Source organism: Naegleria fowleri, assembly GCF_008403515.1.
Source record: "Naegleria fowleri strain ATCC 30894 chromosome Unknown tig6, whole genome shotgun sequence".
In the NCBI taxonomy this organism is placed as follows: domain Eukaryota; phylum Heterolobosea; class Eutetramitea; order Acrasida; family Naegleriidae; genus Naegleria; species Naegleria fowleri.
The window spans coordinates 927710-954196 of record NW_025407938.1 but is presented as its reverse complement, the minus strand read 5'-3'; the positions used below and the strand labels follow the sequence as shown (position 1 = coordinate 954196).

The following is a 26487-nucleotide window of genomic DNA, read 5'->3' as shown; positions in this document are numbered from 1 at the left end:
TATCCCCGAATAAAATTTGGCACAAACGCTGTGGCTCTATCTGTTGATGATTTTCCTACTTAAAGATCATCTTCATTCATCAGGATCTACCATCATCATTTTGAGAAATCTTCTCTTCACAAATGCCATCACATTCTCCACCACCACATCCACTCTCAAAATTGGATCACAAGCATTTAAATCTTTTGCAGTGGGTCTCGGATTGCACGGTGTTTCATTTGGATTCTCTTCACTTCCTCTCAATAATTCCAAATAATCCACCACAAACGTGTTGGGAAGAGCTCTCAAAATTTGAAAACTCTCTCCAGTGTGACATCCTCGATCGGAATAGCATTCTGGAGCAATGAGTACGGATGTGTCTTTTCTCATGTAGACAGCATAGTAGGCAGCACTGCCTTGATCGGAAATGTAGACATCGACTTGTGAAAAGAATTTGACTTGTTCGGTGACATTCATGGTGAAAAGATCTAATTCTAAAGATTCAACCTGAATGGATTGTTTTGAATGATACAATGAGAGATAGGGATCTTTTTGCAACTTGTCACGAATGGCATTCAACAACTCGTCGACATTCCAAATAATTTTACCATGTCCAGAGGAGAGTGGTTTTTTGTGAATGACAATTTTCAAAGGTTTTTTCTTCAAATAAGGAGCCATTACGTGTGAGTCGTTTTCTTCACTGGGTAATGGATAAATTCCAAGATGGTAATACACTAATTGTCGATATTGCACAAAAATCATCTCTCTCGAAGGAAATGCTCGAAATAGTCCATAAGTGAGTCCAATTCTGAAATTTGCAAAACATGCCTGCAACACATTATTTCTTGGAAAATTCGTTCCTCGTGGAGTGTTTCGACAAGGCAATAAATCAATTCGTGTCGAATCTTGCTGTCGACACAATTGGAGTGGTGGATTTTTGCTAAACAATTGTGGCAATTTCAGTGAAAATTCATCAGCTAAACTCTCATTGTAACGATACGCCCCAATCCAATTGTGAGCCACCTGTTCATAGACATCATCCAAATATAGAATGTGATTACCAAGAAGTTTGTCAAGATCTCGTGTGGAAGCGAGAGGATTAAAATTCATCATGAGTGTCACAATCATTGCAATATTGTCAAATAAAAAGTGACCCATATTTCCTGCTGCGTATCGTTTCAAAACATAGACAGGTTCCGAGTAGTATTTGAAATTCTTGTCCAATTCGACTGGGTCTCCAGAAATGGAATGTAAGGGTCTTTCAGACCAAGAGGAACCTGGAATGGTGAATGCACTCACGACTTTTTCATTCTTTTGATCATCCTTGTCAGAAATGTCATCCTTTTTCGTTGTAGTGGTTGAAGTTATTGAATCTCGTTGTGGATCAAATTCCAGAATTAACTCTGCATCAATGATTCTCATGAAATGAAGTCCTCGATTCGATTCAAATCTTCCTTGTGTGTAAATCCAAGGTCTTCGATTCAATTCATCCAAAATTAATTGTTTTTTTCCAAACAATCGATCTCGTGACATGAACAATAAAAACTGTCCTCTCGTATTGATACAAACATTTTCGATTTGACAGGAAGTGAATAAGGTTTGTCGAGTGTATCGATTGCATTGAAAATTTCCAAACATAACTTGTCGTCTTCGTTGTCGCCTCGTTTTCAACACTTGTTGCTTTGAAGAGGTTTGTTGTTGCTTTGAAAGAACTCTATCCTCCACATGTTCCAACACTTCCGAAGGTTGGTTGGATGAATCCGTTGACGAATGGATTCGATTCGATGCTTGGTTGTCCAATTTGGGTTGGTGTTGTATTACATTCCATGTCACACATTTCACTAAGGAAGATGACGAACGATGGATGAAAACAATTGCATAACACACACAGCACACAATTAGAAGAACAAGGATCGATATGACCACAAATCGAGGACGCTTCAAGAGAGATGACCATGATGACAATAAATATGAAACGGAGAGCCACTTCATATTTGATAGAAAAGGATCTCTTTCATGCATTTTTTTTTCTTTCCATCATACAACATTGAAGACAACAGTTCTTTCTGGAGAGATTTCTTGTCTTTGTGGGCGTTTGACCTGTCAAAAGGATCAAAAAATGTGGCATTCCCAATAAGGTGAATTCGATGGTCGAAACGTTTTAAAAAGAAAATGCTAGAAATATGAGTCTTTCTTTTTACTCATGAATGTACATCAAGTATTCTTCATTGATCATCATCATTGCCTACCAAAGAAGTGTCTCTTAGAACAGTGTCTATTTGACAAAGGATACCACTTCATGCCATTCGCGAAAGGACCTTATTAATTGTGGCTTGGAGAAAAACGAGAGGATCCTTTCACAAAGATGGAGGATAATGTGCAGTCTCGATCATGGCACAACTAGTTCAACGACTTTAAAAATCTTTTCGTCAACAAAGGCACCACATTCTCAGCAATGATTTGAGAATTCAAAATTGGATCACAAATCGATGGATCCTTCACAGAAACATCTCGTTTTTGACATTGCACATTCTTTGAAATGTCTCCAAACTCCATATAATCAATCACTTGAACCGATGGTAATGTTTTTAAGTTTTGATAAGTCACACTCGACTCACACCGATTGGTATATCCGTTCGTAGTTGTCTCAGAATTAATTGAGGTACATTCAGGTGCTACAATCACAGAAGTATCAGCTCGCATAAAAATCGAATAATAAGCTGCACTTCCTGAATCAGTAATGAAAACATCCACAGTTGAGAAGTATTTCACATCTTCGAGTGAAGGTGTTTTTGATAATTCGAAAAACTCCACTTCAATGCGTGAATGTAAAGCGATTAATTGATGAAATTGTGAATTTGTATCAGAGACACGAGAGAATTGTTCTTGTAGGGCTTTTGAAATTTCCTCAACATTGACAATAAATGGTCCTTGATAAGAAGATCCTTTTCTGTGAATGACCACACGAACAGGTTTGGAATCTAAAAATGAAATTAATCGATCATTGTCATTCTCTTCGTGAGGCAATGGTCGAATTTTGAGATTGTGATAAGCCAATTGTCGTAATGTCACTGCAACGCTTTGTCTCCGATGAAAATTATTGTGAAATGGTTCCGTCATTCCAACCAAGAACTGTGAAAAGCATGCTTTCAATGTGAGTGGTTCATCTCTCGAAGACCACTTCGAAGTTATGTTTTTTCCAACATTTCGACATGGAAGTTTTTCAATGGAATAATAATTCGATTGCGTTTCACAGAGTTGCAAAGGAGGTTGTCGAGTGATTAAACTGGACAATGTCAATGAATATTCATCAGCAGTGGATGGATCTGATACCTCAAGATCATTAGAAGCGTCCTTATCAAAAACGTCATCCAAATACAACAGTGTGTGATTGACAAGAGATTCCATTTCTTTCGAGTTAGATATTGGATAATAACTCATCATTAAGGAAACTACCATGAACATGTTATCCACAAGAAAATGATCCAATTGTCCAGCATCAAATCGTTTAAGAGCAAAAGTAGGTGATGTGAAATAGGTAAAGTTAGAATCTAAAGCAATGGGAGCGATTTGGACACCGTCTTGAGTGAACGACTGCTCATTTTCATTGTCGTAGCGTGTGAACAATTTTCGAAGTGTGTCCGGACCTACTCGTGTGGACCATCCCGTGATGGAACTCGCTCCAACAATTCTTTCTTGACCACTATTAGTGTTTTTATATTCTAAAACAAGATCTGCATCCATGACTTTAGCTTGGAATTGTCCTCTATTACTTGTTGTCACTCGTCCCTGAATATACAGCCAAGGTTTTGAATTGAGAATATTCATAAACTCTTTTTGATGTCCCCATAGACGTTCGGAAGGATGAAACAAGACAAATTGGCCGTTTGTGGCAAGACAAATATTTTCAATGTTGCATGTAACGAATGATGTACCCGAAATTTGATGCTGGGAATAACGGTTGCAGCGGAAATTGCCGAATATTGGTTTCCTAATGGTCGTGTAGTTGGAAGCAAGAGGCTGTCCCTGCGCCATACCAGGTTTTACGGAAGAAGGGAATGCAATAAATAATATTGAAACAAGCGACAGGAAGAAAAACCTCAGAGATCGACCATCACACAAAGATGGCAGAAGGGGAAAATGCTTCATTTTTTTGGCAACTGACACGAGAATGAACCATCTTAGAAGATGTCTGCATGTTAACAAAGACAGAAAATTAAACTTGAATTTTAACAAGTTTTTAATATAAGTTAAAAATGTACAAGAGGCCTAGGGTGAAAAAGTGAGGTTGGAAATGTAAGAGAATTGCAACTCTATGCACAGTACCGTGCGCTTATTCCTTGCTCTTCTCAGCAGTCTTCTCCTTCTTTTCCTTCTTCTCTCTCTTCTTGGTCAATGGCTTTCCGGAGGATTGTTGGTACTTGGTAACAGCCTTGGTACCTTCGGAAACAGCATGTTTTGCCAATTCACCAGGGAGGATCAATCTGACTGCAGTTTGAATCTCTCTTGATGAGAGAGTCTTTGTTCCGTTCACTCTACACAATTGAGCAGCTTCATTGGCAATTCTTTCAAAGATGTCTTGAATGAAGGAGTTCATGATGGACATGGCCTTTGTCGAAATACCAATATCGCTGTGGACTTGTCTCAAGACCTTGTAAATGTACGAGCTATAGGATTCATGTCTAGACTTTTTCTTCTTCTTATCGTCATCAGCTTCACCTTCAGCCTTGTCTGCCTTTGTGGTCTTTGGGGCCTTGGTCTTCTTGGTTTCCTTTTGCTTGTCGGATTTTTCAGTCTTCTTGGTTGCTGGAGCCATTGTTGTTGTTGTTGAGTTGTAGTACGTAGGTTGATGTGTTGGTCTTTTTTTTTATGGAGAGGAATTTTATGTGCTAAAATTTTTAACGCAAATTTTTTTTAACAGATTTTTGTAAACTGAGAGTGGATCCAATTTTTTGGCGGGGCAGCTGAGTTGCCTTGATCTTTCTAAAATCGATCCGTCCAAACAAACCTTGAGTTCAACCAATTCACAACTGCAGGAACTGTCTCATGGATCTTAACAATAAGGCTCAAGTTATTTTTGGGAGATGTTGTCATTCTCTCAGTCATTTATTCAGAATTCATCTTGAAACAATATTTTCGTTCACTGGCTTACGCATTCTAACAAGTTGTTCTTGTTCATGAGGAAGCTTCCAAGTCACCTCCACCTTCGCGCTCAAATTCAAATATTCATCCGTTAAGTATGAAAAAATTCAAGAAATGATTAAAATACCTCTCACAGCAAAATTTCCTTCATCACCAGGATTAACACCACACCGAGACTGCGAGAATTCAATCGCTACTACATCATTTCCAACGAGCATTCATGCTGCTTCTGGTTCCTCCAATAATTCCATTTCATCACCCTCCATAACAACAAGAACCGCATCATCAAAGGTTCCACACAAAGCAGTGCGAGTCATCTCTCGTGTTCGTCCATTGCTGCCCGATGAATTTGAAAAATCCAACTTTAAAACATGCCGAGTATCTTCATCGTCTAGTTGTGGTGATCCATCCGCCGCTCACAACAATATTGTCTTTATGAAGGATCCGAGAAATCCCGGAGATGAAATTAAATTTGAATTTGACTCGAGTTTTGATGAAGAGGCTTCACAGAATGAAATCTTTCAACAGGAAATCCTTCCTGTGTTACCTTCTCTCTTTGAAGGTTTCAACACGACTGTATTTTGTTATGGTATGACTGGGAGTGGTAAGTATTATATAAACGATACGATATTCTCAATTTCAGCTTTGTCATAATCATCATCATCAACAAACCTCCAACAAATATATATTCATTTCATGTTTTCACTCATTCCGTTCTTTCTCTTTCACAACAACATGTATAAACTCATTCCATGCTTTCTCTTTCAACCTTCAAATTCATCAAAATATTCTCTAAAACATTCATCATCCAACTTTCCTCACCCTTTGAAAGGCAAAACATTTACCATGCAAGGAGGGGAAACCCTTGAAAGCATGGGCATCATTCCACGTGCTGTTCAACATTTGCTCTTTGAAGTTTCCAACCGAAGAAGAGCAGTTGCATCCTCTACAGAAGCAAACTCTTGCAAACTCTCTCTTTCCTATCTCGAAATTTACAACGAGAAGGTCTATGATTTGCTTGTAACTCCATCCTCCTCTTCATTCTCCACCACCACCACCTCGACATTGAGAAATTCCATGTCAGGCTCTTCCATCACGTGTGGTTCGCGAACCACACCAACTGATCAACCTTCCTCCATCTCTCCTTCTTCATCGCCAACGAGTGCACTCGGCAAAGATCTTCCTCTCCACGAAGATAAATACAAGAACATTATTGTGAAGGGTCTTACCATGAAACCCATCTCCAACTATGATGAATTCTGTGAATGGTTCTATCAGGTGGGAATGAAGAATCGAAAAGTGGCCTCCACCAAACTCAATGACCGTTCTTCTCGATCTCACGCCATTCTCACTCTCACTGTGAAGAATAAGGACGAAAAGACAGGTCAATGGCTCACTGGAAAAATTAATTTGATTGATTTGGCAGGCTCTGAGGACAATCGTAAGACTGGAAATACTGGAACTCGCCTCACTGAGTCGTCGAATATCAATGCCTCTCTTTTCAGTTTGCGTAAAGTGGTCGATCAGCTCAATTCCAACAACACAAAAGTATCGTACCGTGACAGCAAACTCACTCGATTGTTACAAGATTCATTGGGAGGTAGCTCTCAAGCCATCATGATCATTAACATTTCGCCTTTCACCGATCACTATATGGATACTTTTAAATCTCTTCGTTTTGGTATGAAATCTCAATCCATTGTAAATAAGCCAATCATTCATGCCAGTTATTTCGAAAGTGAGGAAGAAAAGGCAAAACTTGAAGGAATGGCTAACATTGGTTATGGAGCAGATCGAGAGACTCAACTCAAACTTCTCCAACTTGAAAAGGAAAAACATTTGATGCATCGCAAGATTGGTGTTCACACTTCCAAAACGCTCTCTTATTCTGATTTGATTCAAGTTTCAAATTTTGCAACGAAAGAAGATTTGGAACGAGCTCAAGCAGATTTGAGACAAGGTCTGTTAGATCCAATTTTGAAGAAGAGTATTTCGTTACAGGATGAAATTCTTGACAGGTAAGTGAGTTCATGTTTTATTGTCTCAAGAACGGCTTGACGGAACGTTCAAACATCACCAACTTGGCTATTTTTAATAATAATGTTCAACTTGGCGATAAATTCAAATCATTTTCATTTGAACAAAAGATTGGCAAAATTGGAGCGTTTTGCATTGACTCAGCAACAACAAGGTTCTGCATTTTCATTAGAAAATTCCCAAAGTTCAGAAGAACCTCACAACCAACAACAACAACTCGATTACATTATGGACATGAAGAAGAGGCTCCATTCCTTACTCTCAGAACTTGATCATACAAAGAGTTCTCCATCAACTTTGGCCTCACCTCAACAAGTGTCGAGCATCGCCTCGCCATGTTCATCCTTATTACCTCCTCCTCCTCTTCCACTACCACCTTCATCTTCAAACTCAATCAACACATATCAAACAACTTCAACACCTTCTTCCAAAGTGGTGGCGAGTGGTGTCCATGGTGATGATTCTGTTAAATATTCAACTCCAAGATCCTCCCAATCGGTCACATCTTCCTTGCATTCCTTACCAACTCCTCCTCTCTTTTCAAAGCCCATGAAGACGATAGCTCCTCCCGGATCTACCTCCTCGACATCCTCAACACCTCCTGTTTCTTCTCAAAAGAAGAACAATCCTTTACCATTTCAACCTCCTAAAATGGTACGGAAAAGTTTGTCAGAAAACATTTCCAACGATAACGGAAAGTCATCATTTGGAGGCAAAGTGACTCCCCTTAAATCACCAGCTCTTCTTTCCTCCTCTTTGAGTTCACAAAAAAGGTCTAGTTCTACTGCTGGCAAAGTTTCGAGAACCCCACTTGCCAACATTACCAATCATGTTCGAAATCATCGCTCCACACCTTCACCTTCATCGGCATGCACTTTTACTACACCAACCTCAATGGGAAAGACCACACAGACAAACAAGACAACTACACCCAGCAACGTTGCCGTAGGTACAACAACATCGACACCAAAACCTAACCATGGCATTGTGCTGGAAAAAGCATCCTCTCTTGAGCATTTAAAGCTTTCTTCGAATCGTCAAAAAACAGCAGTGACTTTAAAAGCATCCGTTGGTAAGAAGTCAATGTCTTCACAACATTGTTCTCCCTCAACCACCATCACCACCACCACAACAACAACGAAAGTGGAAGTTGTTGCACCTTCCTCTCAGACACTCCATCAACTATTAAAACCATCTGATGCGTCCTCATTGAAAAAACCAGAAACGAATTCTCTCGATTTTAACATGACAGTAGGTTCCATATCTCCAATTAAAAATCGAGACAATAAGGACATGACACTACTCTTTCCTGAGAGTCACAATATCCAACAAATATTGTCAAGCCTTGATCATGTGAACACGGATGACCTATTTCCCAAGCTTCAAGAAATCAAGACAAGTGACGATGACACGCTGTATGACACTACTGCCAAGTCAAGAAATGATGAAGAGTGTGACAAACTGACAGACCCCAAGAGTGAATTCCAACTCCAACAGCCCACTATGACTGCACAACGTTATGATGATTCAGAGAAGACAAAAAATCCTGCTGTCAAGAGAAAACGTTTCGATTCTATAGAAAGTGAATGCGAGTCAGATTCCTCTCAGAAGATAACCGATGGAGTTGAACAACCTAGTAAAAAGGTTCTACTCAACAAAGACAACAAGGAAAGCGTCACTAGAGTCACAAAAGCCTCTAAAAAGGTAACGATCAAAGAAACGATTGAACCATTAATTGACGACGACCACGATGATGAAGAGGAACACGATCATACTTCTGACGACTCTGAGAAAAAATCCAAAACGACGTTCAAACCCAAACTCACCCTTAGAAGAGAAAAGAAATCCAAACGTGTTTTTAAAATCTATGACAATGCACTTCTTCTCGAGAAGAGTGAATTTGCATTGAATGCACCATCTGAAAGTACCAACCATGTGATGTCAACAGAAAAGTCAAGAGACAAGTTCACACTGGCACGAGAATATATTAAGGAAGCCAATACTGCTCTTAAAAAAGAAGGAAACATTTCAAACGCTCTTGAACTTTACGAAAAAGCTTTACAACTTATACCAAGCAATGAAAAGTTGAAACAAAAGATTACCAAACTCAAGCAACTCGATAAAGATCGGAACCGGACCGTGCAACAGAATGACGTTCTGACCATCAACACAACATCTGCATCTGATGAAGAAGAGGAGTTTCAATTGAATCATCTCGACGTCGAGGATGTTGAGATGAGCGATGCAGTGGCACCACCACCACCACTCCTACAAGAAGAAGGAATATTTAAACCTTGTGTGACTAATAACATCCGATCTCAAACAACGTCGAGTGAGGGAGACAATGACTCTTGGGAAAAATCGACCCAAGCTAAATTACTTGATTACTTGAATGACACGAATAATGGAATGAAACAGCTCAAGAAATTGGCCACCATTGGAGATAAAAAGGCAGAGAAAATTATGGAGTGCAGACCTTTCAAAACCATTTCAGAATTGTCAAAAATTGGGCTTGGGGAGAAGGGAATTGCCACCTTGATTGAAAAGAATGAAAAACTCATTTCAGAATTGGATGAGTGAATTGGATCCAATAGATATCAAGCTCTCGAGTATTAAAACTATTTCATCCATCCTTATCTATCTGGGAATAAATATCCTTCAACCCTCTTCTCTCAAAATCATGCCCTTCTCACTGTTTATGTTGACTTTTGCCAACTGCACAATTTGCTAAGAAGAAAACATTCTCAAATTGAATCTTGCAAAAAGCTGTCTTGAATTCGCGCGAAGAGGACTCACAAAAAAAACCTCCGACACTCCATCCACCAAAACCCAAAACAACTTTTTGCACATCATTTCCCTCTGAGAAATATGCCTCAACACAATCCTCCTCATTATTTCAAAGACAACTCATTGGAAGGTTTTTTAGAGAATTTTGGGGATTATGTAGATAAGCACAATCGAATTGTGTATAACATGTGGGACTATGATTACTATTATGATGATGATCAATACTCTATGATGAATACAATTCCGATTGCTCTTATTTTGGAATTGCAGGAAGATCATCACGAGAACTTACCGAAATATATTTTATGGGGAGATTTGACGAGACAAATTCCGAAAAGAAATTATAGACCTTCTTACTTGTTTGTTGCCATTCGATCGGAAGGATGCTGGATTGAGGTATCTTTTGCATTATTGAAATTGGGAAGGCTAGGTTCTTGTGTGGACGACTCTCGACTCACATTCCTGCATCACTTGAATAATGACAATAGTTCAATGAAAAGTTATTCCATGTCAGACCAACTTCTTTCATTTTACATTTCTCAGAATGATGAGAAGCAAATTACGTTTCTTTGTGAAATTGAATTCCAATTTCAATTGGTGCTGAATGATCAAGATGTGAAAAAATCGACTTTTCATTACTTGGAGACTTTCAATTATTTATCGACGAGGTATAAAAGTTTTTGGGGAGAATCATCACTCTTTAGTGTCAATGAGAATGTTTATTATCATGCTGTAATGAATTCGCACTGGAACGGTGGACTTGGATCTTTTCAAACAACAGATTTAATTCGTGTTTCCACTCAATCCGACAATAATCAATATGCAAACGTTGAACAAGTGATATGCATCAAGAATGGACCTGTTGTATATGCCTTACTAATGGAAAAGCAAGAAAATGACAATAATGAAGAGAGTTACAAGGAATTTTTTGTAATTTTGACTGAGGAACGAAAAAGAGAAAGCTCCATTCAAAAGATTCACATCCAAAAGAATGAACCTCCTTCAAAAACCAATGTTTATTTCACAAACTTTGAAAAGTATTTTGTGGACGAACAGAATAAGTTTAATTTAGAAATTGTTGCTCATTGCAAATTGACTTTTAACAAGTACTTGGTTATGGCCTATTGTAAATCAAAACGAAACCATATAACAAAAGTCAACACATTTCAACAATTATTTACGGATCGGACCATGTGGCTTTTGATTGATGTTCAATCCAAACATATCAAACAGGTTTTTCCAAGAGTGTATGATTTGGCAAAAAAACAACACGATACAAAAGATGACTTTACACCTGTCACAAAACGTAAGAGACGAGGAACGTTTTCAGTTTTGTCAAACCCCGAATATGAAGATGGAGATTTAAATGGAGGCTACTCGAATGTGACTCTTCTAAAACAAATTAAGAACTTGAAAGGTGTTAATGACAAGGATTACGAAAATGAGGAACAATCCAATGAAGATACCATCCCATTCGATCAAGAACTGATGTCTCCCAATATTGAAACTATGAAAGGAGTATTTTTGAAGGCATTCAGACCCTTCGCAACAAATGCAGACATCTTTCAAGTGATGGTCTTTTTTACAACCACTCAACCCAAGCAATATGCGAAAATGTTTAGATTTTTCTTTAAATTTCGGGATGAGTGTAATATCAATCTCCACAAAGTTGCCAAATACTTTACTGACGTGACTTTTGAATTCAAGTAGGAATTCATGGGAGGTGATTGGATCCGAATCATGAACGAAAAATTTCTTCTTCTCTTAATGCCATACCGACCATTAAATGCTACTAAGACTTTAAGAGCAAACTGGAATATGATCTTGAAGCCACATTTTGAATATGTATATATTTTCAATCGTCTTAATCATTGTTCTCATTGTATAAACAGAATGACCAACCAAAAGTACAGTAATTGTGGAGGGCTAATTCACCATTTATCTCTCGCAAGGTTATTCTTATTTTCAACAAAGAAATACTGACGTGATCAAATCATTGACTGTTTTACTATTCGATTTTTAAAGGTAATAAGAATATAATAAAGTATGTTTAATTACAAGACTTATTCCATAAGTCTCAAACACATTCGTTTGAGTAATCGTGCTTCTTGAGTCACTGTTCGCTCATCCTCTCTCTTACCATCAATATCGAGAATGGAAGTATTCACGTTGGTGGCGTCGCTTGCTCCTGCTGCACCAGGGTTGAGAGTCGTCTTGATTTCTTTTCCAAACAAGGCTGCAGCATCCAAAAAGTTTAAGATATCTGTAAATGTTTGATCCTTAATTACAATCATATTCTTGGCTAAAGTTTCAAAAAGTGAAAGGAAACATCTCTTTGCATAGAACCACGTGTCTGTCATGATTTTCTTGTTGTACGGAATTAAACTTTTCATGACTCTTGAAATTCCAAATTCATAGTGTCCTTTTGAGCAATATAAAGTACCAATAACTAAATTTACAATACATAAATGCAAAGACTGCTTGTTAGGGTTTTGTCGATGCAATCGTTGTTCCTCATTCTCAATCTTCCTCATCCATTCTTCTGCATCTTCGTTTTGGCTCACCATAATGTAAGAGACACACAAGTTTGCCAATACCATTGCATGAATATCTAACAAGTTATCCTTCTGTTTTTTTACAATTGACATATAAAACTTGATGGCTTCGTTGAATTTGTTTGCTTGCATGAAATACGTGTTTGCCATGTTGAGTTTCCATACATCATGTTCTGAACAAAACTCTGCACTTTGCAACAATATCTGTTCAACTTTCGGATAATTTTCAATGTCCCAATAGATTTTTGCCATTGCCATAAGTACAGGAATATAAGCTTCGAGCGCTTCATCAAAGTCTCTCAGAGACTTTTTCATACCTTCGCTATCTTTTTTCATTCTTGCATCTTGAATTTGTTTTGTAAGCTTTCGCAAATTATCGATATGTTTGGTTGCAAGATCATCAAAGCTTCTGAAAGCCTCTTCTGGGCTTGTTTGGGCCATAATTAATGCTTCTAAAAAGTCGTAAATATCCTGAGAGAGATAGCTGAATGATAAATGGCTGTTTTCTGCGAGAATATCTGCAGCCAAAAGATAATGTTGATGTTTACAATAGAGCAGCAATAAATTTCCAAATGTTTCTGGTGGGAATGGTGGATGTTGAATGAGGTGTTTCAGTTTTTTAAAACCAGCATTTGGATCGGTTTCCATTTGAAGTAGTCCTTGGTTGTGAAGTGTGACGGGATCAAGCTCTTCTTCAGTTCTTGGAGGCATGTCCCTCAAAGCTTCACTAGCTTCCTCGTAATTTTTCATTTGATATTGAATTGCGAATTTAAGATTGAAGGCCTCAACTAGGGCCGTGTTTCTTAATGTTTGGCTGTTCCCGACACTTCTTACTTCGAACCCATCTGTGTTACTGCCAACGCTTAATTCAGGATGTTCTCGAATTCCTCTTTCAATAATGTCCTGCATGTATTTAAGAGCTGGTGTATATTGTTTCATTCGGTAGTAACATAAGGCAATGTTGTATGCAATATGAGGTTGATATTCAACAATATTGAGAGCATCTTGGAAATTCTTTCTTGCTTCGTCGTACTTTTCTTCCTTGTAAAGGATACATCCTTGTAAAACCAAAGTGTCGGGATCATCCTGAATGCATTTCTCGGCATGTGACTTTGTAGTGGCCAAATCATCGAGTTCATACTGACATGCTGCTAATAATTTTTGAACCTGCCTCAGAGAAATGTTTGGAAAAGAACCCGAACATCAACAATTTGGCAATCATTAATAATAATTTTTTGAATTATATTTTTTGTTGAATTTCGACTTACTTTTTCTGCAAGCACTTCCGACTCAATCGTTGCGCACGCTTTTACAGCCTCGGGATACATTCCAGCCTTATACAGGGATTGAGCTTGATACAACTTGTACTGATCCACCGTTGGGAAAAGCTTTACAAGTTTTTCATAGGTCTGGGCTGATTCTGCATAATTTTGTAACATGTAATCACAGTAGGCCAATAAAGACAAAGCCGCTCTACTCTCGGAAAAGAATTCTAACTGATGTTGTAGTATTTGTTTTGCATCTTCAAACTTCTTCTCCACAATTAATGTATAAATGACTTTTGTATACTCTCCCTCCTGAACCCGAACACTCGGTCGTCCTCCATTGAGAGTGGTTCCAGGCCGTGGACCCCAAAACCCAGTGGTTGGTAGGGAAGTCATCAGTCTTCCGCCTGCAGCGGTTGAAATTCTGTTCATTGCAATGAATGAGGATCGAAGGATGAAATTCTTTTTTGTTGGATTCAAAGAAAAACCAGTACGATGCGTTGTAGTTTTGGAGGGAAAAAACACTTCCCATAGGACGACCAACCTCTACGAATGGTGATCGTTTGCAAGGGAGTTGAAGCGATTTCACTGCAGAGCGGAGCTCCTTAAGGTTAAAGACCTACACGCCAAGTATGGCTGTCAATAATAAATTTGTATTGTGTGTGAAACGTAATGGTCGTCGCTTAGCCTAATTGATTAAACAACAAAATGAGAAAAATCAAAAAGTTAAAGCAATAACAAAAATGTTTTCCCTTCACTTGCAATAGGTCAAGAACATTTGGACCAACTCAAAACTTTTGGACCCTCCTTAAATCATTCAAACAATCCACGGACCAAAAGTCAAGGACCAAACCTCAAGGACCAAACCTCATGAGATAAAACACGAAAAGACTCTCAAAAAATCATCACACACATGTCCTCAGCATTCAGCAATCCCCTAAGCAACAGTAGTAACGATTCAGTGCTTTCTGGTGTCGATGGTCAAATACCTTCAGAAACGTCGACGACCACTCCTTCTACTGTCCTTTCAAATTCTTCTGAAGATGACATTCACAAACCTCACTGTGTTGTTCCTCCTTCAATATCAAGAGGAGGAGGGGCTGTCATAAAAGCAGTAGTAGGAGGAATCCATGTTCATGAATCATCATCATCACAACAACCAATGAAACGATTGATTTGTGTCCTCACAAGTATTTCCACATTCGTCATGATCATTCTCATCCTTGCGGGTCTACTCGTGTTACCTCTTCTCTATTTTGTGAACTTTTTGAAACATCCCGAAAGGAGTGAAACCGTAATCATGACTCCGTACATTCCCGACTCTCCTTCATATCCTCCAAATTTCACAGCTCCATATCTTCATGCCAATATTAACATTACGACACCATTGAATGCTCGATTTATATTGTTCTCTTTCACAGCAAATGCCTCTGTTCAAGCAGCTGTCATTCGAAAACAACAAGCATTGGAAACTTTTTCGGATCTTGCAGCCAAAGCAGCTCTTTCATTTAATACCCTGTCCAGCTTTATATTTGACAAACCTTTGGATCGATCTATTTTTGTGATCACACCCAACACGTTTGGAACTCGATTCTTTTCACTTCGACTGCAAAATAATTCAGGAATGTACGATGACGAGAGTTCAGAGTTCAATACTGCAACAAATACAACCATTCCAAGAAATACATCAACCATTTACATGATTTGGAGAAATACAGACAATTCCTTAAATCCGATTGAACTCAAATTTTGGTATTGGTTAGAATATGATAACCATGCACATCTTAAAGCATTTACAGTTGGTGTTGTTCTCATTGCTGTTGCAGTAATTCTCATTTCGGTGGTCATCCTGAACAGCAAGATAACGTCACTTGTCATTTATCATCTCATTCGAGCAATAAGACCAAGTGGAAGAAAACAGTTTTTCAAGGATTTTAAAAAACAACTCAAGACGACTTCAAAGAGTGAATTCGAGGAACAGAATGTGCTTTGGACAAAAGGAGCTGACATCACTTTTCAAAATTTGACATTCAAGTCGTTCTCTGGAAAAACAATTTTACATCCAATCCATGGAATTTTACAAGCAGGAAGATTTACAGCAATTATGGGACCTTCAGGCTCTGGAAAATCAACCTTTGTCAACTCATTATGTAAGAGAGCAAATAATGGAAAACAAAGTGGAAAAATTTTAATTGACAACAGAGAAATTACGGAAGAGACAAGCAAAATTATTGGATTTGTCACTCAAGAGGATATAATGGCACCAGATATGACTGTCAGGGAGGCTTTGGAATTCAGTATTAGTTACCGAAAGAATCGAAATAATGACAAGAAGAAAAGAATAAGTGCAGTGATAGAAAGATTGGGTTTATCCAAAGTTCAAAATTCCTTCACAAAAGTATGCAGTGGAGGAGAGAAGAGAAGAACATCGATTGGTATTGAATTGTGTGCAGATACTCCTGTTCTCATTTTGGATGAGCCAACCAGGTAAGTCACAATTTTTTTTCGAACATTTGACATTTTACATTTGAAACATTTTTCACACAATTCCAATCTTAGTGGACTCGATTCAGAAAGTGCCCTCTCACTCTGCCAAACATTAAGAGAACTCTCTGAAACGTTCAATTTGAATATTATTTGTGTCATCCATCAACCATCTTTTGAAATTTTAAAACAATTTCATGACATTATGCTTTTCAATGAAGGACGACTTCTCTTTCACGCTCCAGTTTCTACGGTTGTGAATGTTCTACGTGATAAAATTCCAGCCGATGAAATTCGAAACAATCCAGCCGATGAAATTTTACGAACGTTGATTGCACCTCAAGGTGAATTACTCGTAGAAGAAATCATCATTCGAAAAACACAGGAAAATGCACAATGTCATTTCACAAGTGGTAGTCCAAATCATTTCTACACGACTGAGTCAGCTGAGGACATGTTCCAACAATACTCGAATTCCACACGAGCTGTTCATGACGACGATAGCAACCCCAACAATAATAACAACAACAACCAAAACATTCACAACCCCAATAGGAACAATAATCACCATTCGGACGTTGCTGTCATTCCCATCCACAAGAGCATCAACAAATCCAAACGCCACAATATTTCTGAACAAGCCTATCGAACAGCTCCCTTTTATATTCAATTTATTATTTGCTTTGTGAGAAGCTTTAAACAATTTTACAGAGATTGGACCACCATCCTTATTGAGAATGGCATTTGTCTAGCCATTGGAGTTTTAATTGGCCAAATTTTCAAAGGTCTTTCATTTGCAGGAGCAGTTCCTGAAAGCTTGTACATGCAATGTCCAATTTCTTTGCGTGGAAATGCCATGGTTCCACAATCCGATTTAATTTCACCTTACTCTACGTTTTTTAATATTGCCATTTCTCTGGTTTCTATTATGAGAGGATTACTTGTTTTTGGAAATGATATGAATAATTTTAAGAGAGAGTGTTATTCTGGTCTCAATTGTTGGATGTATTACTTGGCTAAGGATTTAGTTTCCATGATGGTCATGCTTGTTCTCTCTCTATCCTTCACTGCGGGATTACAAGTGGCATCTCCTCATACCCACTTTGGTATTTTGTGGATGGTCATTTATGGAACCATGTTGGCAAGCTTTCCTATTGGTTATATCATTTCATACTTTTTCACACCACACACGGCTCAGTTAGCTGCTTCCCTTGTGGTCATGTTTTTTTTTGCCATGAGTGGAAATCAACCATCGATTCCAGAAATGGAAAGTTATGTATTTCCATTCACTTATATTCATGTCATTTCGTATTTGAAATATGCCAAGGGCTTAATTTTCATGTTGGAACTTGAAACAAGAAGAGGAACACAGACACTGGATGAAGTGTTAAAAATATATGGATTTGAAATTGAAGCCTTAATTTATTATGTCTATGCACTAGTATTTTGGGTTATTGTATGGAGATTTATTTCTATTTATTGCTTATGGGCCTGGAAACCAAGAAGCTTATTCAGTAAGATTGTCTATTGTGTCAAGTTGATGATGGGTATAATTTATGGTCCGATCAGCAATGCATGTTCCAAGGTAAAGATCACCTTGAAAAGAATGTCCAACAAGAGGAATGATGAAAAGAATTGGCAATAAATAGGGTGCATTTGAATTCTTAAAGTCACTTTAATCGATTTGATTGCTTCTATAAAATTAATAATTAATATACATTAATATATAATTCAATATTCATTAAAATATAATATATCATTTCCTATTACGTGCAATTCCACTAACTTGGTAAAGATTGCGATTCGGTGATCATTCTGAACACATCATTCTCAATTTTGTTGTCCAGCAATATCAAGATGTAAAAATTGTGAAATGCATCTGGTTCAAGATAATGATTCCTCCACAGTGGAAAGGTCGTTTGGATCCAAATCGATTATTCCTGGCGTTCAAATCAGTTAAGTTTAGAAGCTACTACTCGATAAAATCTGCACAAATTGCCTCATCAAATTCAATCAAGAAACGCGGAAGACAAGGATAGGAGTGGGTAATGGAACAACAGTCTCCATTCCAACACCAAAAACCTCAATACATTTTAATGAGAAGAAAAACAATGAACTTTGGTGTCAACATTAGTTGGAGAAAGTGAAATGGGGGAAGCAAAACGATTTTTGGTTGTCAAATGTTTTGTTGACATTGAAAAGAACACATTTCCTGTCACTTATCAAGCCAATCGAGGAAATTTTTCTTTACAACATTTTCCCAATAGAGCATACGAGAACAAGTTTCGAACAATGAATTCATTACAAGAATGGAGCAAGATGAAGCACTTCTCAAGTCAGAGCTTGTCACCTCTTTCCTTCAAGAACGCGGTCAAGAACTTTCTGCATTTCTCAAAAAAAAAAAACAACAACCGCTTACAAACGCCACTTTTCATTTATTTAAATGATTTTCAGTCGGACGGATCATGTAAGATACGAGTTTCTGATCGTTGTGATCTTTGGGTGCTATTTCTTGTGGTTGCAATTTGGAACATTAGGTTTCTGTTGTACACAAATGATGACAAAAAACACGATTACTGGGTGGGATTGAATCTACACTATTCCCGAGAACAAATTCAATAATATTATTTAATGAATTTATTACAACCCGAACCTCATCACGAGAAAATATTCTCCAACAAAATTATGACATGCTTCACTCAAGAACATGGCTTGACTTGTGGATTAACAAATCAATTGTTCTTTCTTTTATTTAATAAGACCATAGAGTGTTAAATATTGGATTTGCTTGGGGACGATGGAAGAGTGCAAATTTCGAACAAGATATGCTCTATTTGACCTTTTCTAACTTGTTCTATCCATCAGTGGCTGTGAAGCGGGTGATTGATGATTGGACTTGGAAAACGAAACATTTTGACTCGGCTGGTCCACTTGTTGTGATCCACAATCAAATACCTACAAGTGCATTTATCCAGGTTGTCAAAGAACTGAAATCATTGATTGTGTTTCTCTTCTTACTCATGAAATGTCACTTATCAAAAAAACTCGAGTGTTGTTAATTGGTTCAGGGTTTGAATTGAAAACATCGGAATCTTTAAAGCTTTCTGAACTTTCATTTGTTCACTCGATCCATGTCTACTCTCAATCAGGTGGGGTTTAATGTCAAACTGACAACAACTATATCTCATTTCCAAAAGAGAAGTGCCACACATCGAAATATCTTTCTCCTCATGATTCTACGATTTTTTCAAAAGAGAAGCTGAACAAGATGAATGGCTGATAGCTCAGGATCTATATCCTGGAATTATCGAGCTAACGCACTCTCTAAATGATTTTGGGATGACCACCATCATTGATGGTTTCTTTAATAGTATCTCGACTCGATTCATTTGCAAGACAGTTGCCGGCTTGCCATAATATCGATCACCCTGTCTACATTGTGCAACTTGGCTTTGTCAAAAATTGTAACAACACATTGTATTCTTGGAATACAACACGTTCAAGTGTTACCGTAGGAGACTTGGGTATCTCTCGCAGGCACCTCGATCCCTTCGGATCCACCAAGAGCATTATGGACTCGCTCGCTTCTTTTGTTCCAGTGAGCACTCTTGTGAACAAAGCTCTGGATCGGAAATATTCAGAAAAGACCAACATGGAGACTCAATTTCAAAATATGGTCATTCAACTCGAAACATTGATTGAAATTTTTGAAAAGTTCGATACCAATAACCGACCAGTCATTTACCAATATTACAATCCAATGAATGAAAAACCGTTTTTCACAGCATTTAAATTGCATAAACATCAAGAAGATCCAGCTGTCAAAATTTCCGATTCGACCTTTGTGTTAATTGATGTGCTTTCGCTGTGATGGATCGATATTTACAAAGCAAGGATCATCAAATGCATTTACATAATCATCAGAATCAGTTAGGACCCTATCTCACAAAATATCGATTTTTGCAAGCGTATTGTTATGAACAGTTTACATTGTTGGTCAAAATGCCAACATCATCAACCACGAATTCCAATTCGACATCCACCACAGCACATTTGAGTCAAAGTAATTTGTTGAATTTGGAAAAGAGAGAAGAATTCAAGACAACATTGATTAAATTGAAAGATCAAGTGGCTGCCATTTCACAAAATTTACCGAAAGAATGGTTTTAACAAGAGTGTGTCACAAGACAAGCTCGCTGAGAAAGGTAATTTAGATCACCAGGTATTGAAATGTTTCAATCTGTAGCCAAACAAGGTAATTTGTTACTAGGACATTAAGTAAAATCGTGTCGGTCATTAAATTATGCATTGACATGTGCACACACTCATGATTTATTCTAATCCATTATTTGTGAGTGCCAGATGTATATTTTGTTCAATAATGAGTGCTTGTTGTTTTTTTTCCTCAATCATTGCATTTAGTTGCTCCATTTGTTGTGTCACGAATTTCATTGCTTTGGGAATTGAAAATTCAGAGAAAAAACCTAATCCCACATCCAAGTAAATCGTTCGAGTGTCAGTACTATAGTTCAAGAGTTTCAATGAATGAGAGGTTGCAATATTGTAAATATTAATAAATTTGAAAAATAGAAATAACCAAATCAATACTGAAATCTACATTAAAATCACGCAACCTACACATGTCCTTGAACATAAAAATTCGTTCCAACATCTACGAGCGTATGAAATTCCTTCTTGTTTTCAATACTTTTTAATTGGAGAGAGAGTTCTTGTCTGGCATGGATTTACAGAACAAGAATGATTTTTCAGAATGATCATTACATATTGTGATTCATATTGTTTCCATATCATGCAATCAATTGAAAGATACACATCATTTCATTCATATAATTCATGAAATTCATCGAGATGAACAACAATCAATAAAAATCGGAAAAATTCCTTTCCATCACCAAAAATTGCAATTCAATCACGTACAATTTAATATACTTTTCCGAAAGAGCATCTCTATCTTCAATCACTTGTTTTAACCTTTTTTCAAAGGTATCGGAAATCAGTTGATGATAAAATGGTTTAGTTTGGAGTTGTGATTGTTGTTGTTGAAGCATTTTTTATGAACAACTTTTTTCATGAAAACCATTCTTTTTTAATTACTCTTTTAACAACTTTTTCATAACCAATGAAAAGGAAGCCATGCATGAATTTATTTTTCCTTCTTACTTTCTTGGGCTTTCTTCAAAGCGTCTCTAGCGCTTTGGATAAAAGCTTCTCGTTGTTCCTTCTCTTGAGATTCCAACAATTGTTTTTCATAGCGAATTTCGAGAGTTTCACTAAAATACAAGACCAGTGTGAGCACAGGTTGAATGAGATATGTAATCTTGAACATGTATCCCAAAATCATGGGTGGAATAAAGTAAGTATTCATCACCACCCACAGCATGAGCATGATGGTAAACTTGACACTTCTCTTCAAGAAGGAGATGCGAGATGCAAAATCAAACAATATGAATAACAATTGACTTGCAATTGAAAAAAGGAGGAAAACTGTCTCAAAATTCTTATCATTCTTCCAAAACGATTCGGTGATGGTGGAGTATAATTTGTTGAAATCAGTCAGGTAGGTTGACAATAAAGTCCAAGCGCTTCCATCCATGACGGCATCGTGATGTCGATCTACAAGAATATTAACACCTTGCATGACCATGAAAAGTCTTGGAGCAACTATGCATCCTACCACTTTCAAAGCATAGTCTTGAATTGAGCCCTCTCCATTTCCTAATGTTTCACCTGATTTTTCAAAAACAGTTTTCAGCAATGGTCGATCCATGACTGCAAGATAGGCTAATGTTAGACGTGGTGAGTATGCCATTCCGAGAAGTAAATTGAATGCTTTTACAGAATTATTTCCAGTAAATAGTTCACTTGTCTCGAAAGGTGTTACAATATTGGAATGTGTTGACTTTAAAACTAAAGTTCTGAAAATGAAAAAACTCAATAAGGAGACTATGAAAACCAATTGAAACATTGAAAATATAAAAGAAGAGCTCTTTTTTTCCTGTTTTTTTTCTTCTTGCTCTTTAAATGCAGAGAAAGCCTTTCTTAAGACATCTCTTTTGAGGGCCTTCATTTCCTCTGTATCATCAGGATCAAATACACTCTCATCCAGTGCAGCTGATTCTGATTTCTTTGGTTGTTGTGGAGAGTGATTCTTTTTCTCGGCCGATCCTCCATTCTTTTTCATTTCCTTCTTTATGGCAGCAACATCCTTCTCGGAATCCTCTTCCTGAATTTCCTCAATCAGAGGACGATCTTTAGGTTTTGTTGTATTTCTCATTGTATTTTTCAATGTAGAGGGAACGGAATAGGAAGAGAACAACAAGAATAGTCGGAAAATGTGGTGGTGGTGGTTCTTGTTATATTTTTTTAAAGAAATTGTTGTGGTGTTTGTAGAATCTTTTGGCGGGTTGTTGACAGTGGTGTCCTGACATTCAAATATTCAAGTGTTCGACTCCTCTCTAAATATTGCAATCATCTCATCATGACGTATTCTCAAGAAGAAGATGATTTCGAAGAACATCTTCAAGTGCCATTCAATTCCGTTCATTGTAGTTTTTCTTGTTTTTTGGAGATTTATTTGAGAATTAATGAAGCACGAACGAAGAGTTTTATTCAAGCTTGTCAATTGGGTCATTTTCGATTCATTCGTTCATTTAGAATTTGTGGAGGAGCCATGAAATTGAATAATTACATGTCCGAGATTAAACTATATAATAGTGATCAGTGAATATAACTATAATGTTGCAACTATTTGTCTTGAATAGTTAAATCTTCCAAAAATTACCATCAAATAAAAGGATATAAAATAATTATTTTATTGTACATTAATGGAATCCAGCAATCTTGTCTTTGAAAATAGGCTTGGCTGTTTTGTAGTCACTTCTCATTCGAATAAATGCAACAACATCTTCATGTTTGACAGAAGGATTCTTTTCTAATTGCTGCACCACGTCAACCAAATTCTGAGGAAGTACCAACAATACATTCGCTATTTCTCGTAAAGTATCAAATTGATCTTCCACTGCACTCACTTGGAATTGACGAATGGTTTTTTGATACTCTGACAAATCTCTCATCAATTTGATTGCTCCAATGTCGCTCACAGAATATTTTCGCAGCTCATTGGATAAGAGTTGGAAAATGTGAACTCCAAGCTTTGTCAAAAAGTATTCTCTGTTTTTTCCAAATAGACATGTCTGAATTTGATCAGCATGAGCAGAGAGGAATGCACAACATTTGCTACACGCCAGAGTTGGTTGATGTTCCACAAATACAAATCTTTGATCATTCTCCTTTGGTTTGTAATCAGCAGCTGTACTCTTTTGCTCCTTTTCGAAAATATAATCACAATATTTGACAATGGCTTTGAGCATGAGTTCGAGACCTCGCACCACATATGACTCGAGTGATGAGAATAAATCATCCTTCAACTTGATGCATTGCAACTGAATTGGTAAAGAGACAGAAACAATACTAGGAAGAACATTTTGTTCCAAATGACGTTGAATCTTTTGGAGTACTGAATTGGTAAGTTGGATGGTTTGATAGAGCTCCATAGGAGGTTCTTTCTTTGAACTTGTTCCCTCTAGAGTGGCGACTGAAAATTCCAAACACCTTTTCACATAATCGTACACTGAATTTTTCAATAACTCAAATATGGCCAACATATTCTTTGGAATGTCATTCTTAGAGGAGAGTTTTTTGCATCGTGTCAATGCCTCCGTGTTGGTATGAATAAAGGATACAACAATATCAAGTTGGAGTCGAGGATACGCTTGAATTAGTCGTGACTGGTCAGGATCTTGAAGCGCATTCATCACAACTTGAGAAAGATTTGGAATGACAGAGGAGCTGAAAACGCCCGAATAGACACCCTTTTTGACCTGAATGTCAATTAATTGACTCATGATCACCTTTTCCTCTCGGTCAATATCTTCTGTAATGCTCTCATAGTATCCAACGACATAATCCTTCTCAATATCTCCATAACTCTTCTTCTTATTGAAGAAGATATTTTCAATACTCCTACTGAGGGTTGATTTGAGAGTGGAAATTTCTGAAAGCTCATTGGAAACTCTCTCAACAAAATCCATAGTAGAGTTATAAATGGTTTCAAAGTCAAATAGATAAGCTTCAAGGTCCTTAAAATCAGAAGATTCGTTCTTTGGTTCCTTGAGTAATCGATTCACAATCTCTTCCACTATTAAATCTACAATTTTTAACAGATACATGAGAATAACGTCACGAGTTGAATTTGGGAAGACTTCTGAAATGATTGAATGTTCAGCAGTGGTTGCCTTCTCAACCTTGCTCAAAAAAACAGGATACAATGAGACATTTTCAACAAATTCAATGGCCTTCTCTCGACATTCTTGGAAAGCCAATTCCTTCTTTACAGCTTTTTGCTCTTCAATGGCTTTTGTTCGTTCTTGAATTTCCTTTTCTAGATTGGCAATTTCTTCTTTAATTTCCTGCTCATTCTGTTGTTTGTTTTGAGAGGTGTCTGTGGAAGTTCCCTTTTCAGAGTTCGTATTCTTCTCAGAAGAGGTTCCTCTTTCATCGTAGTCTCCCTCTTCGTCATCATCAGACTCTTTCTTTTCAGGATTTAGACTTTGTCGAAGTGCTTCCAGACGTTTCACCTTGTCTTGTGTTTCTTCGAGAAGTTTCTTTGAAAATTCCTTGTCAATATTGTCGTGTTCGGCAGCAACATTGATAAATCGTTCAAATCTCATTTTCACATACAATTCGATACATTTTTCCTCACATTTGATATCAAACAAAATTTTTGCCTTTTTTTTCATGTCACTTATGGCTTGTTTTCTATTGTCTTCAAGAAGCCTGATGGAATATGAAAAATCTTCTAAAAGAGTACGAATTAGATCATCATTATAGAGCTTGATATTAACAACTGCATTTTTACAACTCTCTACTTTTATCAAATCATCAGCAATCAGTTTGAGATCTTGCATGATTTTTGCCGCACGATGTCGCGATCCTTTCTTTTTGAAAAGTGCATTCTTGAATTTCTTTTCTGGAAGAATTTCTCTCTTGAATGTTTCAGGATCGTAGCTGTTGAACTCGTTGAAAAACCGCATGAGTTGTTTTGCTTCAATGGCTCTACTTTTTTGTTTATCCACAGTATCTAGGGTATTACCCACTTGAACTGTTGTATTTCCAACTTGATTGATGACATCCTCAATGTTTTTAAATTTTTCGGAAATTGTCTGGTTAATGGTGAGGAGAAATGAATGAATTAATCAAGAAAAAACATAGAATTTTCAACATGTATGTGATATAGGTGATCAACACGCATTCGAAATATGGTGTGCACATGAATATGAAAACAAGTGGGATTAGAATCATCAAGAAAGAAACACGAGACATACCTCAAGTTCCTCATGAAATGATTGTAACTTGGATTGATGTTTTTGGGAAGCAATTTCAGTGTCTTTCATTAAACGTTCGACAGTAACATTGACATCCTTCATCAACTTTTCCATTTCAAAAATACTTCTCTGAAATAATTGTTGAAATACTTCCAAATATTCGGCTTGTTTATCTTCGAGCAATTCTTGAGCAGTGCTGGATCCACCCGAATTTGATGGATTGAGTTTGTTCACTTCATTCAATAATTTATATGTTAAATTTTCAATAAACTCCACTTCATTGTATCCTTCGGAGAAGTTCTTTTCCGAAAATAATGTAACTGGAAAAAACGGTAAACACTTTTCAGTATTCGGAGGAGGCAATATCGTTGTTTTAGATGATTCTCCAGAATGAGATCTTGCATAATTATCTTTTGTCTCGGTCGATGATGATGCTTTGGGCAGTAGTGCTGGACTATTCGTTACGGAGGATGATTTACTACTGATGTTGGAGGCAGAAACGCTTTTATTGGTGGCACCTCCCCCCGAAGAGGAGGATGATGATGACGACGCAACATTGCTGGATGATAACGTGTTGTTGATACTCCCCGAAGAGGATGAAGTCTTCTTTTGAAAATCGGATCTGCTGTTCGAGGGTTTCATTTTTTTTCTATTGGAAACACGAAAGTTAACTTTTTTTTGCTTTTTTCAAATCATAGTTGAATAGTTCATTCTTTCTTGTCCAATAAGACAGGTATTCGATGATGGTCATGATGATGATGGAGCATTCAGTATTGATCCAAAGGTTCTTCTTTAGGGTTCATATTCCACCTAAATGTTCCAAACAAGAGACTC

At 37.3% G+C, this 26487-nt stretch overlaps 12 protein-coding genes across 12 annotated transcripts; 5 read left to right on the top strand and 7 right to left on the bottom strand.

The window, feature by feature from the left end:
- Positions 1-72: 72 nt before the first annotated feature.
- On the bottom strand, positions 73-2001 carry FDP41_010687 (uncharacterized protein; the record flags this gene model as incomplete). The annotated part of the gene is made up of 1 exon (XM_044701012.1): positions 73-2001. One exon carries the CDS (start codon positions 1999-2001, stop codon positions 73-75), a length of 1929 nt encoding a protein of 642 aa, XP_044568335.1.
- A 378-nt stretch (positions 2002-2379) lies between these two features.
- FDP41_010686 (uncharacterized protein) lies at positions 2380-4128 on the bottom strand (the record flags this gene model as incomplete). Its single annotated transcript, XM_044701011.1, has 1 exon — positions 2380-4128. One exon carries the CDS (start codon positions 4126-4128, stop codon positions 2380-2382), a length of 1749 nt encoding a protein of 582 aa, XP_044568334.1.
- Positions 4129-4312: 184 nt separating this feature from the next.
- FDP41_010685 (uncharacterized protein) lies at positions 4313-4795 on the bottom strand (the record flags this gene model as incomplete). The annotated part of the gene is made up of 1 exon (XM_044701010.1): positions 4313-4795. The coding sequence occupies one exon, from the start codon at positions 4793-4795 to the stop codon at positions 4313-4315; it is 483 nt and encodes a 160-aa protein (XP_044568333.1).
- Positions 4796-5235: 440 nt separating this feature from the next.
- FDP41_010684 (uncharacterized protein) lies at positions 5236-9738 on the top strand (the record flags this gene model as incomplete). Its single annotated transcript, XM_044701009.1, has 3 exons — positions 5236-5725; positions 5954-7139; positions 7269-9738. 3 exons carry the CDS (start codon positions 5236-5238, stop codon positions 9736-9738), a joined length of 4146 nt encoding a protein of 1381 aa, XP_044568332.1.
- A 288-nt stretch (positions 9739-10026) lies between these two features.
- FDP41_010683 (uncharacterized protein) lies at positions 10027-11655 on the top strand (the record flags this gene model as incomplete). Its single annotated transcript, XM_044701008.1, has 1 exon — positions 10027-11655. The coding sequence occupies one exon, from the start codon at positions 10027-10029 to the stop codon at positions 11653-11655; it is 1629 nt and encodes a 542-aa protein (XP_044568331.1).
- A 353-nt stretch (positions 11656-12008) lies between these two features.
- FDP41_010682 (uncharacterized protein) lies at positions 12009-14197 on the bottom strand (the record flags this gene model as incomplete). Its single annotated transcript, XM_044701007.1, has 2 exons — positions 12009-13667; positions 13769-14197. 2 exons carry the CDS (start codon positions 14195-14197, stop codon positions 12009-12011), a joined length of 2088 nt encoding a protein of 695 aa, XP_044568330.1.
- Positions 14198-14678: 481 nt separating this feature from the next.
- FDP41_010681 (uncharacterized protein) lies at positions 14679-17894 on the top strand (the record flags this gene model as incomplete). Its single annotated transcript, XM_044701006.1, has 2 exons — positions 14679-16252; positions 16325-17894. The coding sequence occupies 2 exons, from the start codon at positions 14679-14681 to the stop codon at positions 17892-17894; spliced, it is 3144 nt and encodes a 1047-aa protein (XP_044568329.1).
- A 1926-nt stretch (positions 17895-19820) lies between these two features.
- On the top strand, positions 19821-20120 carry FDP41_010680 (uncharacterized protein; the record flags this gene model as incomplete). The annotated part of the gene is made up of 1 exon (XM_044701005.1): positions 19821-20120. The coding sequence occupies one exon, from the start codon at positions 19821-19823 to the stop codon at positions 20118-20120; it is 300 nt and encodes a 99-aa protein (XP_044568328.1).
- A 32-nt stretch (positions 20121-20152) lies between these two features.
- Positions 20153-20419, top strand: FDP41_010679 (uncharacterized protein; the record flags this gene model as incomplete). Its single annotated transcript, XM_044701003.1, has 1 exon — positions 20153-20419. One exon carries the CDS (start codon positions 20153-20155, stop codon positions 20417-20419), a length of 267 nt encoding a protein of 88 aa, XP_044568327.1.
- A 162-nt stretch (positions 20420-20581) lies between these two features.
- FDP41_010678 (uncharacterized protein) lies at positions 20582-21318 on the bottom strand (the record flags this gene model as incomplete). The annotated part of the gene is made up of 3 exons (XM_044701002.1): positions 20582-20771; positions 20888-20983; positions 21188-21318. The coding sequence occupies 3 exons, from the start codon at positions 21316-21318 to the stop codon at positions 20582-20584; spliced, it is 417 nt and encodes a 138-aa protein (XP_044568326.1).
- A 95-nt stretch (positions 21319-21413) lies between these two features.
- FDP41_010677 (uncharacterized protein) lies at positions 21414-22544 on the bottom strand (the record flags this gene model as incomplete). Its single annotated transcript, XM_044701001.1, has 1 exon — positions 21414-22544. The coding sequence occupies one exon, from the start codon at positions 22542-22544 to the stop codon at positions 21414-21416; it is 1131 nt and encodes a 376-aa protein (XP_044568325.1).
- Positions 22545-23091: 547 nt separating this feature from the next.
- FDP41_010676 (uncharacterized protein) lies at positions 23092-26295 on the bottom strand (the record flags this gene model as incomplete). Its single annotated transcript, XM_044701000.1, has 2 exons — positions 23092-25491; positions 25654-26295. The coding sequence occupies 2 exons, from the start codon at positions 26293-26295 to the stop codon at positions 23092-23094; spliced, it is 3042 nt and encodes a 1013-aa protein (XP_044568324.1).
- Between the last annotated feature and the right edge of the window lie 192 nt (positions 26296-26487).